Source organism: Loxodonta africana, chromosome X (genome assembly GCF_030014295.1).
Source record: "Loxodonta africana isolate mLoxAfr1 chromosome X, mLoxAfr1.hap2, whole genome shotgun sequence".
NCBI classification, from domain to species: domain Eukaryota; kingdom Metazoa; phylum Chordata; class Mammalia; order Proboscidea; family Elephantidae; genus Loxodonta; species Loxodonta africana.
In genome coordinates, this window is record NC_087369.1 from 122,610,429 (window position 1) to 122,624,633 (window position 14,205).

At 50.0% G+C, this 14,205-nt stretch overlaps 1 protein-coding gene across 1 annotated transcript; it reads left to right on the forward strand.

The window, feature by feature from the left end:
• Positions 1-3,671: 3,671 nt before the first annotated feature.
• On the forward strand, positions 3,672-5,041 carry LOC100675534 (nuclear RNA export factor 3-like). Its single transcript, XM_023541151.1, has 4 exons — positions 3,672-3,787; positions 4,423-4,506; positions 4,619-4,723; positions 4,847-5,041. The coding sequence occupies exons 1-4, from the start codon at positions 3,704-3,706 to the stop codon at positions 4,988-4,990; spliced, it is 417 nt and encodes a 138-aa protein (XP_023396919.1). The 5' UTR covers positions 3,672-3,703; the 3' UTR covers positions 4,991-5,041.
• The last annotated feature ends 9,164 nt before the right edge of the window (positions 5,042-14,205 follow it).

The window sequence follows — 14,205 nt, forward strand, 5'->3', positions numbered from 1 at the left end:
AACTGTGCAAAACCAGCACAGGGAGGCTCAGATCACCCACCTCTGATGCCAAGTGTGTGGTGGACAGTAAGCCCCACTCTACACACCAACTGCATCCTGTAGAAATATCAGCTCCCCTTCCCTGGTCCGTTCAGACCCCAAATGCTCCACAACAACAACAAAGAGAAACGTATGTGCAAAGTGTGCACCAATCTATTTACAGTTAGTATCTGTGGGTCACAGTGAAGGGATCTTATAGATTGGAGGTGCAGAATTATCCTCCAAGTAGGCTTTTTAGTGTTTCAAGAAAAAACCATTACCGTCGAGTTGATTCGGACTCATAGTGATCCTTTAGGTAGAACTGCCCCATAGGGTTTCCAAGGAGTTCCTGGTGGATTTGAACTGCAGACCTTTTGGTTAGCAGACATAGCTTTTAACCACTATGCCACCACGGTTTCCTTTTAGCATTTAGTATTTTCTAATTAAGCAAATTTGTTGAGAGAAACACTCAAAAATATCCAATAAAATTTATAAAAAGGTTCACCCGTATGTATTGATTTAGAGAAATGTTCACACTACAGGGTTTTTTTTAAATATAACTATTGACCATTTATCTGTGTATGTGTGTCTATTTCTTATACTTTTTATCTGTGTATGTGTGTCTATTTCTTATACTTTCCTAAGACGAAATGTGTACGCATTCTCATATGCAAATTTATTTTCTCCTCAGTCGGGGGCTGGACATCTCTTAGAGGATAGAGATTGCTTCCAGGGAGTGGAAAGTTCCAAAAGGTTTTGGCTGATGTGAAGGCGCCCAGGCACTGCCTCCTTCTGTCAAAGCCTCATGGCCTCAGACTTCCAGAGCTAAAATTCTGGCTCCTACCACTACCACTACCACTAGGGGGACTCTATCTGCACTAAAACTTTCTTTTTCTTTTTTAAAGAAAAAGGCATTCCTTCTGCCTATCCACCACCCCCCCCCAACCCAATCTCATTCCAAAGATAAACCAAAGTCCTTTATTTCCTTTATAGGTTCCAGGTCTGCTTTTTCATATGTCGTCTCTGGAATGGCTGCAGTTATTTCCTGCTATTTTCAGGTCTTTCTGTTACTTTGCCTTAATGTGAAGAAACCCTATATAGTAGGGTAAGACTTTATTAAAGCTGCTAGGAGAGAGTCATCCCCATTCCGTGGAGCTCAGTTCCACTCTCTGTTTTCCCACGTAGCATCTGAACAACTGCAAAGAAGTTTCTGCACCTCACTAAGCCTCAGCAACATCAGAGTGCTGGTGATTCTGCATTCACAGTGCCCTTGTGAGGAATGCATGAACAAAATAGATGTAACAAAGCAAGTACAGAGTTTGGCACACAGCAGGCCCTCAGAGATCCTAGGGTTTGCAGAATGAAGGAACACTATGTAATGTAACAGATGAAGCTCTTGGTACACACCCTACCATCAGTTCCCTGAGTTTGCAGCTATAATATCTGGCTCTCAGGCCTCCTGACCCTAGTTAACAACCTCAGTGTAGGGTAGCAGGATAGCTCACTTGGGAATGGTTCACTGGGTGTGAGGCTGGTAGCAAACTCAGGGAGCAGCAGGGACAGGAACTCAAGTCTCCTTTGGCCCACAGGGCTCTACTCTCTATGCCCTTGGGGAAGAGTCTTCCTGTGAGGACTCCTCTTGCTCGTGTGGCCCTGACAAGGTGGTTTGGGGAGTGCTATCACCTTTCTCAACAGCCTTCCTCGATCTCCCCCACACCCCAAGCTCCAGACTCCACAGATTTTCCTCAGGAAATTCCTGTGCGGACAGTGGTGACAGCACACTGGCTGCAGGCCACACCATGGGTGAATTGGTCAGGGCAGGAGGCAGGAGGGATTCTGGGCCCTCCCCCCAACCCCCATATACCAGGAGGCCTCTTTAGATGGGAGGTAGTAAGGACCCAGGTGACTTTTTCACACTCCTGAGGATGGGGGTTGGGTGGGCCCTGAGACCCCCGTCATGTTTCCGCATGGAAAACCTCTGTTGCTGTGGTTTGGCCATGGCTAAGTTCAAATCTTCCTTCTGGTTGAGAGTAAAGGCCTACGTCAAGTACTTCATTGTTTGGGGAGTGGAGAAGGTTACCTGGGCTGGGGGTGTTGAAAATTAACACTCTGATGATTCATACTGGAGTTGGGGGAGGGGCTGGGAACCCACTGTTACCCTTGAATCCTCACACCAACCATACAGGGTAGATTGCATCACCTCCATAGAAGTTTCAAGGGGCTTGTTTTATGGCCCAGAATATGATCTATTCTGGAATGGTCCACGTATAGTTGCTATATGCAGTGTTCTATGCCAATAAGTAAATGTTTTTACACACATTGTTTAAATCTTCTGTATCTAAACGATCTTGGGTTTACCTGTTTTGTCTGTCTTTTAGTTAAAGTGTCCCGCTGTCACTGCAGATATGCCTGTTTCTTCACTTTTGTCAGTTTCTGCTGTGTACATTTTGGCTTCTACGTTAAGAGGTGTACACAGATTTAGAGTTGCTTTATTATTATTTTCTTCTGGAATTGAACGTTTTATCAGTATGAAAGTTCCCTCTTTTTTCTAGAAATGTTTTTCTCTTAAAGGATACTTTTTGTCTTATTAATCTGGTTTTACTAACATGATATGTTTTGTTACTTTTGGAAATTTCTCAGTTATGATCTCTTCAATTTCTACTTCTTCACTATGCCTGTTCTTTCTTTCCAAGGCTCCAATTAAACTCGCGTTAGATTTAATCACTATATCCCCTTTAACTCCCTGCCCCCTCCTTTGGTATTCTCCATCATTTTATCTCTCCAGACCTTATTTTGGGTATTTTCTTTAGACCTAGCTTTCATTTCTCGAAGTCAAAGTGGGGAATTTACCTTTGACCCTTGAACTATAACAACAAACATTCAGGGTAGATTTTATTATTCCCCTAGAGCAGAAGAGGGAGGTAAGTGTTAGAGATGTTAAGCAACTTGTCCCAGGTCACTAAGACTGAAAACAGCATAGCAGGGACTAACATCACAGAACGGACCCTCTGCCCAAGGTCTTCCGCTGTGCTGGCTCTCTCCTGGGCTGCGAATGCCCCCGACCTCTCATATCCCAGGAAGAGGAGCCACAGTGAATTCTTTCAACCTTTGTAGCACTGTGCCATAGTTCTTTCTACATTATAAAAGTCAGTGAAATTATTTCACTAGCCAAAATTTTTTCACAGGACTTTTTCTAGCATTCGGACCATTGATATATCATTCTCAATTTCAGGGGAGAGTAATCAAGTTAATTATTTCCAGAAAAGAGCGAGACACTGCGGTAATTTACAAACGAGATATGATAGTTGGTCTCAACAAGCCAGGCCCAGCATTCATCCTTCATCACTCCAGGAGCAAGATAGAGACGTGGTAATGAGTGATGCCCACGTGGGCCCTGGAGTAACATAGTAAGTGGCCACTCAGCATTGTGGCATGTACCAGCAACTGGAATACGTAACTGTGTATGCAACTCTGTCATTCCTCTTCTCCAACCTGGTAGAGTGGACCAGATTAATGATTGAGCAAACATTATTACAGCCTTGACATCAGTAGGGCGAGGTGTTAGAAGACTTTCCTGGCATTCATGGACACCTTCTTTCTCTCCACATCCCCACAGCACACCCTATGCCATCCCAACATACTATTGGAGAGGCAGTTGTCACAAAGAGACCAAACACATGGGAACATGGAGAGAGACAGAAAACCTCCACAGGAAGGAATGGAGGGGGACTGGCAGGATGGAAGCTCCAGGAGCTGGTTCAAGGTCACAGTGAGTGTCCTGGCAAAATGCACGTAATGTGCAGGAGGCACAGGTTGGGTGGAGCTGTGCTGAGCTCCTGGAGGCACTAGGTACTTTGCTGAGGCACAGAGAATTGGTAACTTTTCCTTGTTCTTACCAGGTGTTAACATCCTCGATTGGCCTACAGGTAGATTCAGAAAAGTAATAAAAAGGGAACAAGCTGAAGGGGAGGAGAATTGGAAGTTTGTCAAAAGACAAAGGTGGAAACTGCTCACAAGGAGACAGAGGAACTCCCACTACATGGCTCAGTTTGACTCAAATATAGGGGACTGAGGAGGGGACAGGAATGGGGTCAAGTCTCTGGAGTCCTTGTAGGAGGGGCAGGCAGGATCTGCATTAGGTAGAATCTCCTGGAACCTTACAAAAGGAAGATCATGCTAAAGATCCTAATTTGAATATTTGGAAGAAAATATTTGAATGTAAAAAATAAGGTGTTTAACAAGGCCGTATCTGGTACAAAAGTTAGCCATAATGGACATTGGCCTATGTTTAGAAATTATTTTAAAGCTTGGTAAAAGATCGGAAAGGAACACATGGTTGAGTCTCTATTTAAGCTTTATTTCCATCATGTCACTCTCTGCTCCCATTCTTTCTTTTGATCCTAGATTCCATTTGGCATAAAATATGATGAGAAGTGGCTGCTGGATTTGATCCAGAGCCAATGCAGTGTCTCCTTCAACCCAATTGAGGTAAGAGAGGACACAGAGGCGGCTGGGTGGGCACAGGGCAGGTGGAGGGGCCAGGCTGAGCACGGAGTCTGGCCTCATACTGTATTTCTCTTGCCCCTCTCTCTCCTTGAAGTTTCACTATGAGAAAATGCAGGGCCAGTTCTTTGTGGAGAATGCCAGCATTGCCTTCGAGTTGAAGAAAGTCAGTGGCAAGATTTGGGATGAAGAAAATGAAAGTGTGCGTGTTAGAGTATGGCCAGGGCTAGCTAGGAGCAGGAGGGCCGGCTGGGTGGTGGGTCTTGCTTGATCTTGGGTTTCAGTGTTCCTGGTAGTTACCCAACCTCTCTTGTCTTCTCTGCAGATATCCATCTTTGTCAGCCGCTCTGCCGTACCCCACTCTGTGCAGAAGGATCTGAAGTCAGAAACGGTGAAAATGCCAAAGATAATGCAGACTCAAGACATGATGTGCACCCACACCCAGATCCACTGCGTGCTCCCTCACTGATTACCTGGGTTCCACCTCAGCCTCAGAGTCACTGACCCCTGATTCTGTCTGTGCAGGTGACCAAGAATGAAGGATATGAATTCCCCCAGCAAGCTCTTGACCTTCGGAAAGTTCACTCTGACCCAAGTATGACTGATCGCAGTAATTTTAGGTCAGGTGCAGGCAGAGGGAGGGTTAGAGGGCAACTTAGGGAGGTGTAGGTGCGGAGTCTGGTCTAGCTGGGGCCCTTTTATCCTTCTGATTCCTTCCTCTTGGTTTCCTGAAGATGTGATGAACTATGAAACATATTGAAATGGGGCCAAATCTTAAAAACTGCATGACTGCTTCCCTGCAGATCCATGAAGAGATCAGGTCCAAGGTGAGGCCTTAGATCCAGTGCTGAGGGGAAGTTGGGACAGATGGGGTGGAGGGCACATTTGTCCCAGATATCACCTCTTGGACCTTCAGTCTAGCTCTTCCCTCATTACAGCTTTTGTCCTTCAACTCGAGGAACTACACATCTTACCAGCTGGTTGCCCTGCCCGACACCATGCAGAAGGGCCCCAACCTCAAGAGCCTGAACCTCTCCAAAAATGAGGTGAGAAGCAATAGCCAGAGCACTCTTTAAAGGGAAGGTGGTAGGGCTCATTAGGGTGATGACAAGAGTTAGGGAACGCGATTTGTGGAAGAGGGTAGATCTGGGGTACAGGGTCCTCGTGGCTCTCTCCCTGATTCAGGTTTCCTCGTCATTATTACAGGTGAAGCCTGAAGGGGAGTTGGACAAGGTGAAAGGGCTGGAGCCAGAAGAGATGTTTGCAGACAGGAACCCTCTGTGCACAGCCTTCCCAGATAAGTTCACCGACATAAGGTCAGTTGTGCTCTCTGTTGGCCCCTGACAGCCTGAGCTGCTCCTGACACTGCCTGTCTGCAGGAGGCTGCAGCTCTGGACCTCTAGGAGGACCACGTGCCCTGTCCTCCCCTCTCTCTCTCTCTCACCTGTGCTTAGAGGTCTCCTTGCCTTCCTCTGGCCTGTTCACTGCTCCACTGGCCTGGGGCCTGTTTCCTGCCTCTCTGCACCCAGCCTTCTCTGGCATAGCCTTCCCTAAAAGTGCCCCAGGGAGCAGGGCTCCCCCTTGCTGCCCAGGACCAGGGGTGTCCAGACTGTGCCCTACACCCCCACTGGGGCTGCCTGGAGCCAGATCCTGGTGCCCTGGACTGTGAAGGCTCCTCCTGACCAAGGCCTCCTCTGAGACAGGCCTTCTTGCCTCTGAGCTGAGATGGGGCTTCTCTCCCTGTCCTATGATGGGCCATCTCTCCCTTATTCCAAAAGTGTCCCCCAACCTGCCCCAGTTGGATATCTCATCATGACATCTTTTCCTATGGCTGAATCAAAGAACTGGGCCCTCCTGGGGGAGAAAGCTGGGTTTCTTGAGTCAAGGGTCAGAAGCGGCTTATCTCCAATGAGCAGAGGGCATCCTGAGGCAGGTCCTCAGTGTGGAAGACAGGGGACAAAGGTGGAGGAGGAGACACAGGGACTATTCTCTCAGGGCACTGCCCCCTCCCTTCACCACGTCATGGCATCCTGCCTGGTCCTTCAGGGCAGCACTGCATAGACCAAGATGGTCTGATTCATCAGACAAGGGACCAGCTAAGACAGACAGAGCAGTGGACACCAGGTGAGGAAGCAGATGAAGGATAGGAAGGCAGCAGGGAAGCCATTTCCCCTTTCTTCTCCCCTTTCTCCCTAATCCCCACCACCCACAGTAGACATCTCCCCCTTGCCTTTCCTTGGCTTTCTCTTTCTCTTTAGGCTCCACTCTCCTATGCCTCCCCTCCTTACCTGCACTCCCTTTCTGTCCTTACCGCCTCCCTGCCTCCTGAGTGTGCCTCATCCATCTCCCTCCCCGGAATCTGGGTGCACCCTTGGGGATGTCTTGGTGTTGTCCAGGGCCAGGCCTGGCAGAGCACTGGACACCTGGTGAGGGAGCAGAGCCCTGGGCCCCACCCCATTCCCTCCTCCCTCCAGAGCCTTCCCTGAGGACTTGGAGGGAGCTAAGTGAGGCAGGGAGGGGAAGGCATCCCTGGAGCCTGGGCTCCACATGCTGCTTCTGTGTCACTGGAGAAGGGGGTCAGGGCCCTCCTGTGGGAGCTTCCCAGAAGGAAGGAGACGGGGAGAGGGTTATGGAGAGAACGCCCACTAGCTGTCTGTGGGTGAGTCTATGGGGGAGGTGCGCAGGGCCCAGGATGGACGGTAGCACTGGAGTATAGGTGGGACACACCTGGATGTGTTCCTGTGTAGCCTTGCTTGCCTCCATGAGGCAGGCCAGCTCTGTCGTTACTTGCTTTTCTGTGTTGTCTTATATTCGACAGCTCCATCCTGGAATTGTTCCCCAAGTTATTATGCATGGTAAGTGTCTTCCTTTATCCTTGACTCCTCTAGCTGGTACAGACAACACTGACTACCTGCCCTGAGTCCTTAGATCTTGACCTGGTTAGGTTTCGGATCTGACCCCTGGTCCTCATGGGGGACAGACCGATAAGGGAACTTGATAAAGTCTATGGATCTTTTCTGCCGTTCTTTACTGGCTTCTGGGAGCCCCTGGTGAAGACATCACAGTAGTCTTGCCCATGGAATTTCCAAGGCCCTTTCACCCTGACCTCTGACCCTCACCCTCTCCTGGGCCCATCCTTTTCCCTGACCACTCAGTGCCACCTCCCTGGTCTGCACTGCTGACTTCCTCTTCCCTCCGCCAGGATAACCACGAGGTACCCCCACCAATTGTCTTTGGCACTGAAGCCTCCAGGAAGTTACCAGTCTGAAAGGTGAGGAGGTGGGATCAAGGAGGGCAGGTGGAGGGTAGGTGAGGAGAGGACAACAGCCATGGTCCTGAGAACCCTTTTGATTCCCAGGGAGCATCTTCGGATCTGAGACCCGGAAGAATCTAATCTTAACATTCCTGCTACAGTAAGTATCCCTGGGACACCAAGGAAAGGAGGGATGGTATGGGCCAGGTCACCCAGGTGCAGGTCAGTTTGTGGGGGGCTTTCAAGTTTACTTAGGGTCCCAGACCAAAGAGAGCCTGTCCGTTTTACTCCCCCACAGGTATTACTGGATCTATGACTACCGGGACTGGTGGGGTCTCCTGGATACTTAGCACAATGAGGGAGGCCTGCTTCTCGCTGGCCGTTCCATTCAACCCTGAAAACCTAGTTCCGTGAGTATCATAGACCCAGTGACAGCCCTGGACCCTGTGACTGCCCAGCAGACGCTGGTCAGTGAGCCACCTTGGGTTCCTCTTGTTCTCTTAGAAACAGCTTAGACAAATACTCCACGGGGAACAGGAATATGAGGAAGCTCAAGGACCCTGGTGAGTGTGTGAGGGGGAAGATGGGTGGGATAGGAGGTGTGAAGTGTTTCAGCGATAGGGCCAGGTAAGTGAGGCACCTCTGGCCTTCTCTCTTCCCCCCACAGTCCTGGGGGTTCAGTTACTGAAACACACAAAACATGACGTTGTTGATTTCCTCATTGTGTTGCCCAGAACCCAGCATGATGTCAGCTCCTTTGTGGTGGACATGTGTGTCCAGATGGTGAGCACCTGCTTCCTCCCTGAGGCTGGCCCAGAGGGTGGAGGTGGGTAGGAGGTCTAGGGGGGGTCCTGGGAGCCTGAGCTGTTTTACTCTTTTAGGAAAAGATGCTCCGCTTTTCTGTCAATGGGGCCTTCAAGGAGGGTGAGTGTCTGTACAGTCCTTTCCCATGTACCCTACTTCTCCCCCCCCCAAGACTGGCTCCCTCTCAGAACTCTCCAGGCTTCCCTGATCCCTTCCCTTCCTATTCCCTCTGTGCTTCCCAACTCCCACCCTGCCCCCAACCCACCCTGATCTGACCTATGCCCATACCTGTCTGCTCCAGCGCACCCCAGGGGTTAGGGACACAGGCTGTGGAATTTGATGGCTCTCATCCTAGTCCCTCACTCTGACACCTTGAGACACTTGCTTGCCTCTCAGTCTCCTCATTTGTAAAATGGGGCTAGTAGTACCCATCTCTTGGGCTGCTGTGAAAAACTAGTGAAATGAACTAGTGAAGAGTGTGTCACAGGGCCTGACACAGTGTAGGTCCCTATCACTGGGTTGTGCTTGGTCCTGTGGTTGCCCTCCCCATTGCTGACACCCCCTCCTGACTCCCAGTAGACACTTGTCCCTGTCTGGCCCCCTTCAGGGTTCCACAGGAGTATCAGGTAAGACCATGACTAGGGAAAGCTGCTGGTGAGCGTCTAAAACATGGGCAACTCTGTGGGGAATTGTTGTTTGTTGTCCTTGAAGTGGAAGGAATGTCTCAGGCTCATGTCTGTGCTTTCACCCTGATCTTTCATCGCTACTCCTTCCAGCAACTTCAGGTAACTGCTGTGTTGTGGGTGCCATATGGGAACACCCATCCCAGCCTGGGGCCATTCGTGTCAGAAGATGATGGTATATTCCTCTGGGTTTCCCCAGTATTGCAGAATTCCAAAAGGTAGACCCCAGTAGCAGTCGAGCCCAGTGGTTAAGAGCGTAGGCTCTGATGCTGGAATAGAGGGTTCACACCCTGACCCCAGCATTCACCAGCTGTGTGACCTTGGTCAGGTTACATGACTTCTCTGTAACTCAGTGTCCTCCTCTGAATATGGAGATTAGAGTATCTATTTCCTTAGGCAATTGTAAAGGGTAAAGGCCAGTGTGAAGAACTCCCTGGGTTGGGAGTAATCTATGAATGTAGTGCAGCTGGGATGTACTTCTCCAAAGGCAGGTTCTGTGGGAGGGGAAAGGGTACCAGCCAAGGAATGTAGGAGGCAGGCGGAACAGGGGATGGAAGGAAAGTAGTTGCTGAGTGGGAGCAGGATCCTTGTTGGGGATATGGGATTGTCTGTCTATCCAGCTGTCTGAGAGCACATCCTTCCTCCAGCTTATGCATACTGAATGACCAACTGTGTGTGAGGGATAGCAGCCCCATAGAGACCCAGGGTGCTTTCTTTACCCCAGTGCCCACACCTCCTCCAGCTCCCTACCCACACTCTCCCAGAAGCAGAAGGAAATAGTGCCAGCGTTCACTGCCCAGTCTGGGATGAACCTTGAGTGGGCTCAGAAGTGAGTGCTGGGAGAGGGTGGGGATGGGGTAAGCTGGGAGGAGCTGGGGAGTGAATGCTGGGAACTCACAGGTAATGCTTTTTGCTTCTTTACTTCACTCATTGTCAAGAGGAATATCTTTTCCTCTCAGTACATACAACACCACCTAGTTGTTTGGACAGGTGCACAGCACTTTCTGAATCCTGTGGACCCTTTTCCTTTACTGGGAGGCGCTGGGGTTTCCTGGAGTGTTCTCCCTTACACCCCGTGCCGCAATGCTCATTCTGCTGCTTATGTCTCAGAAACCATGTTTCTGATGCATAGATTAGGTCATGGGTTTGTGTGGCCAGTGTCTCCACTCTGGTCCTGATGGGTGTCACCGAGCCCTCCTCCACTCCAGGTGCCTTCATAGGAACAACTGGGACTATACCAGAGCCTCACAAATTTTTGCTCTGTCTACTGTGAGGTCTGGGAATTCAGGCCAGTGATCAGAGGCCAGGTGGCCTGGGGATGACACTCGGGGATCCTGGCTCTGATGATGCCCCACCTCCTCCCTTCCCTCCCTCCAGCCTGTGCTCAAGATCCTAGAAGACACATTCATGAAGTGTTCCATGGTTCTGACAACAAAAACTCCAAAGGAGCCAAGGTTCTGATCATCTTTGTCATCCTTGTTGTTCTCCCTCTTTTCCCTGGCCTGTGACTGAGGTGAGAGGCCCAGCGTGGCCCAGGAAGCCAAGGCTGACCTTGTGGGGCTGACACTCTTTCACCCAAAGGGCCATTGTTCTGTGTATTAGTCCCACCCAGTTTCTTTGGTTCTTTTAGAAATAAAGAGTGAGGTTGCATGTTATATCAAATCCCTGTGGTATCCATTGGAGGCACGCATTATCATCACTGTCCTGCAGAGCAGAAGGGGAAGGTCCCAGAGGGTAAGGGACTTTCTAGGAAACTGTACAGAAGAGACTCAAATCCTGGATCCACTGTAAACCCCACTCTGTGGCTTCAGTGATGGTGCCCTCTCTAACCCTGATACACCTGGGGGCAGGGCTTCTATGTCCCTAGTGTACTAATCCGTTGTTTTTATACAGAGAACAGTACTGCTTTCTTAGCCATTCGAAGCTACTCAAATTCAAAAACAACTGTTTGGGAAAAACAGCATTTGAAGAGCTGGGAAGAAAAACATGTTCACACATTGACTGACATAGCATTAATGTCCTTGATACATAAGGAAATCAATAAGGAGACAGGAAAATGGTATATCTCTGTCTGCTCTAGGGAAAGGTCCTTGTCTCTTCTTAACTTGTATTCATGTCACGTGGCATCTATCTTCCCCCAGTTATCCTTGCTTCTCTGTGTATAATCTGCTCTTTTATATCTCAAAAGAGACTGATTTCAGACATGACCTACACTAAAAAAAAAAAAAAATTTTTTTTTTTTTTTACTGTCTAATTATAACAAAGGAAACCCATTCCCAAATGGGATTAATGCCACAGGTATAGGGGTTTGGATTTGCAACTCATATTTTGGGGGACACAGTTCAATCCATACGAGGGAAGGACACAATCAGGCTTTCATTTATCTTTTATACCCAAAGGAGCATGAAGTCAGGACCAAAATCACAGCCATATTTCTTCTTGTTTCACACACATTTGTGACCCTGGTTTTTACCTTCTATGTCATCCAGTCCCTTAATGCCAGCAAGAGGATCTTGCTTTAAGAGACACCAGCTGCCATCCTAGGTCAACTTTGAGGTGTTCCCTTGGGTAAAGCTGACCTGTATCCTCAAGTGACAATGAACACCTGAGTGGGAGAAGAAAAGCTATACATGTGCATGAGATGGAAAATAATATATTAAAGCTCTGCCTAGTCTAACACTCAGCTAATAACTTTATAAAGAAATACACCATTTCAACTATTTCTACACGTACAGTTCAGTGACACTGATAACATTCTTCACGCTGCGTAGCCACTCTCACTATCCTTTTTCATATTATTCCACCACCGTTAATATAAATTCACTGGCCCCTAAGCTTGTCATCTAACCTTTCCAGTTGCTGTTGTCAATATGATACCACATAGATAACTCCTTAAAGAGCACAATGCTCAAGGCAGACAGACTTTAGTAATTGAGTTAAACTATGGGTTGGTTCAAGGGAGAGTTTTTACTGATGTATAAAAAATATGTGAGGCGTGGCCAACATGACAGTATAGAGAGACGCACCACACCATCCCTCTGCAGCAAAGATCTGAAGAACTAAAACAGATACAAAGGTCAGCCCTGGAACACTGAGCATCAAATGAAGGGATAAAGAAGCCATTCAAGCACTGAATGGAAGGAGAAACCTACAGAGAACAGATAACGAGGACAGCTATGGAGTGGAGTTGCCCTGACAGTTAACACTGCATGGCTTTGCCATCTTGGAGCACAGCCAGCACCCAACCTGGACAGAGAGTATGGGAAGGCAATTTCAAAAGCTCCCAAAGGGAGACAGAGCACCTGGTAACCAGAGATACAGGCTTTCCCACCCCTCGCCCTACTGCTCTGTATGCTGCTTTCCAAAGGGTCACTCACACCAGCTCACTGCCACCCCAGGTCCACCCTGCCCCCGAGGAGCAGCTCCCTCAGGCCATAATTTTATTTTTTTTCTCTGTGCCTTTCTCTCTCCCACCTAGCCCCCTACACTGCCTCTGCCCCTTCCGATGGGCCTTGCCCCTCGTCAGCCAGTGAGAGAGACACTAGCTCCCTGATACCCTGCTTCCAACCCGCCCCCAGTGGCAGCTTCCCTGAGGACAATATTTTTGTTTTATTTATTTATTTATTCACTCTCCCTTTCTTCCTTTCTTTTCTCCTGCCCACCTAGCCCTGCGCACCGCCTCAGCCCTTTCTCAACGGGCCTTGCGGCTCCGCTGAGCTAGAGAGCTGCTGACACACAGCCTCCTCGGCTCTCCCCGGTAGTCACTCGTTGGCTCCCCCAGTAGCACCATTTTTTTTTTGTTTTATTTCACTTGGTTTCCTTTCTCTCTCTTCTTTCTTTTCTTTCTCCCACCTAGCTCCGAACATTATATCCTCTCCCTTCCCTCCTACTTCTCTGCACTGCCTGCCTACTGTCGGCCTCGCTGCTGAGTGAGACCTGCGCAGACATTGGGACCCTGCCCTGCACCACCCCCAGCGTCGCCCCACTGATCGCCAAACCCCAAGCAGTACCGGAGCCAACTTCTGGATCCCCGGGCCCCTCTCTGCCCGGTCCCTGCTCCCCGCCGCGCCGAGCACTCCCCGGCCAGCAGAACCAGGGCGAACCTCGGGACCCTACCCCTTGCCACTTCCCGGCCCCGCCGCGTCGAGTGCCACATCCCTGAAAAGCACCTGCACAGGTCCCAGACCTAAGGTCCCGCCCCAGGACGCTCCCGGGCCCCGTTGTGCCAAGCACTTTCTACCAGAGCGGAACTGGCAGAGACCTCTAGACCCCAGGATCCTGCCGCGTATCGCTCCTTGGCAGCCGCCTGCCAAGCACTGTGCCCTCATGCTGGACCTTGGTGGACCCCAGCCACAGTCCCTACCACCCCTGGCCCCACCCCACCAAGCGCAGCGCCACTGAGTGTGACTGGTGTGGACCCTGCCGCCCCGCACGGCCCCCAGTCCCGCCCCAAGGACCCTAGTTGAAGCCACAAAGGACCAGTTCCCACCCTCCCCCCACCACCCCGCTGAACCTGCCTTGCAGCACCATAGCTGAGTGACCCCACCCCCACCCCCCACCCCCGCCGCTGGCTACTAGGAAAAGGTGGTGACAGCTATCCTGCCCACAGAGGAGCAACAACAAAACACGCCTGGGGATAACTCACTTGTGAGAGGCAGGCATGTTCTTCCTTCAGTCATGGTCCCCCTCCCCAGTGTGTAAGATGCCCTTAGCATGGAGGAGATGGACAATCATTTATATAAGGCAGGCCCTTCAAGGTCAGTTCTGAAAGGGGTCCACTGTAGATCCTCCTCTGAGGCCCGGGAGCAATGGGGAAGGAGGGCTCCGGTGGAGGGGTAGCCCCGGTGCCCCTAGATGGGGTGGGAGCTGGTAAAGCCCAGGCATTCATGCCTCTACTTCCTGGGCAGCCCCCAGCCTGCTGTTGTCTGTAGCTGAGAGCCAGCA

Bases quoted from the DNA above. Each gene is read 5' to 3' on its own strand.
- LOC100675534 (XM_023541151.1), top strand. From the start codon at position 3,704: ATGGAGAGAGACAGAAAACCTCCACAGGAAGGAATGGAGGGGGACTGG. The intron at 3,788-4,422 runs GTGAGTGTCCTG...TTTTGATCCTAG, and splicing joins GGAGCTGGTTCAAGGTCACA to ATTCCATTTGGCATAAAATA. The intron at 4,724-4,846 runs GTGCGTGTTAGA...TCTTCTCTGCAG, and splicing joins GGGATGAAGAAAATGAAAGT to ATATCCATCTTTGTCAGCCG.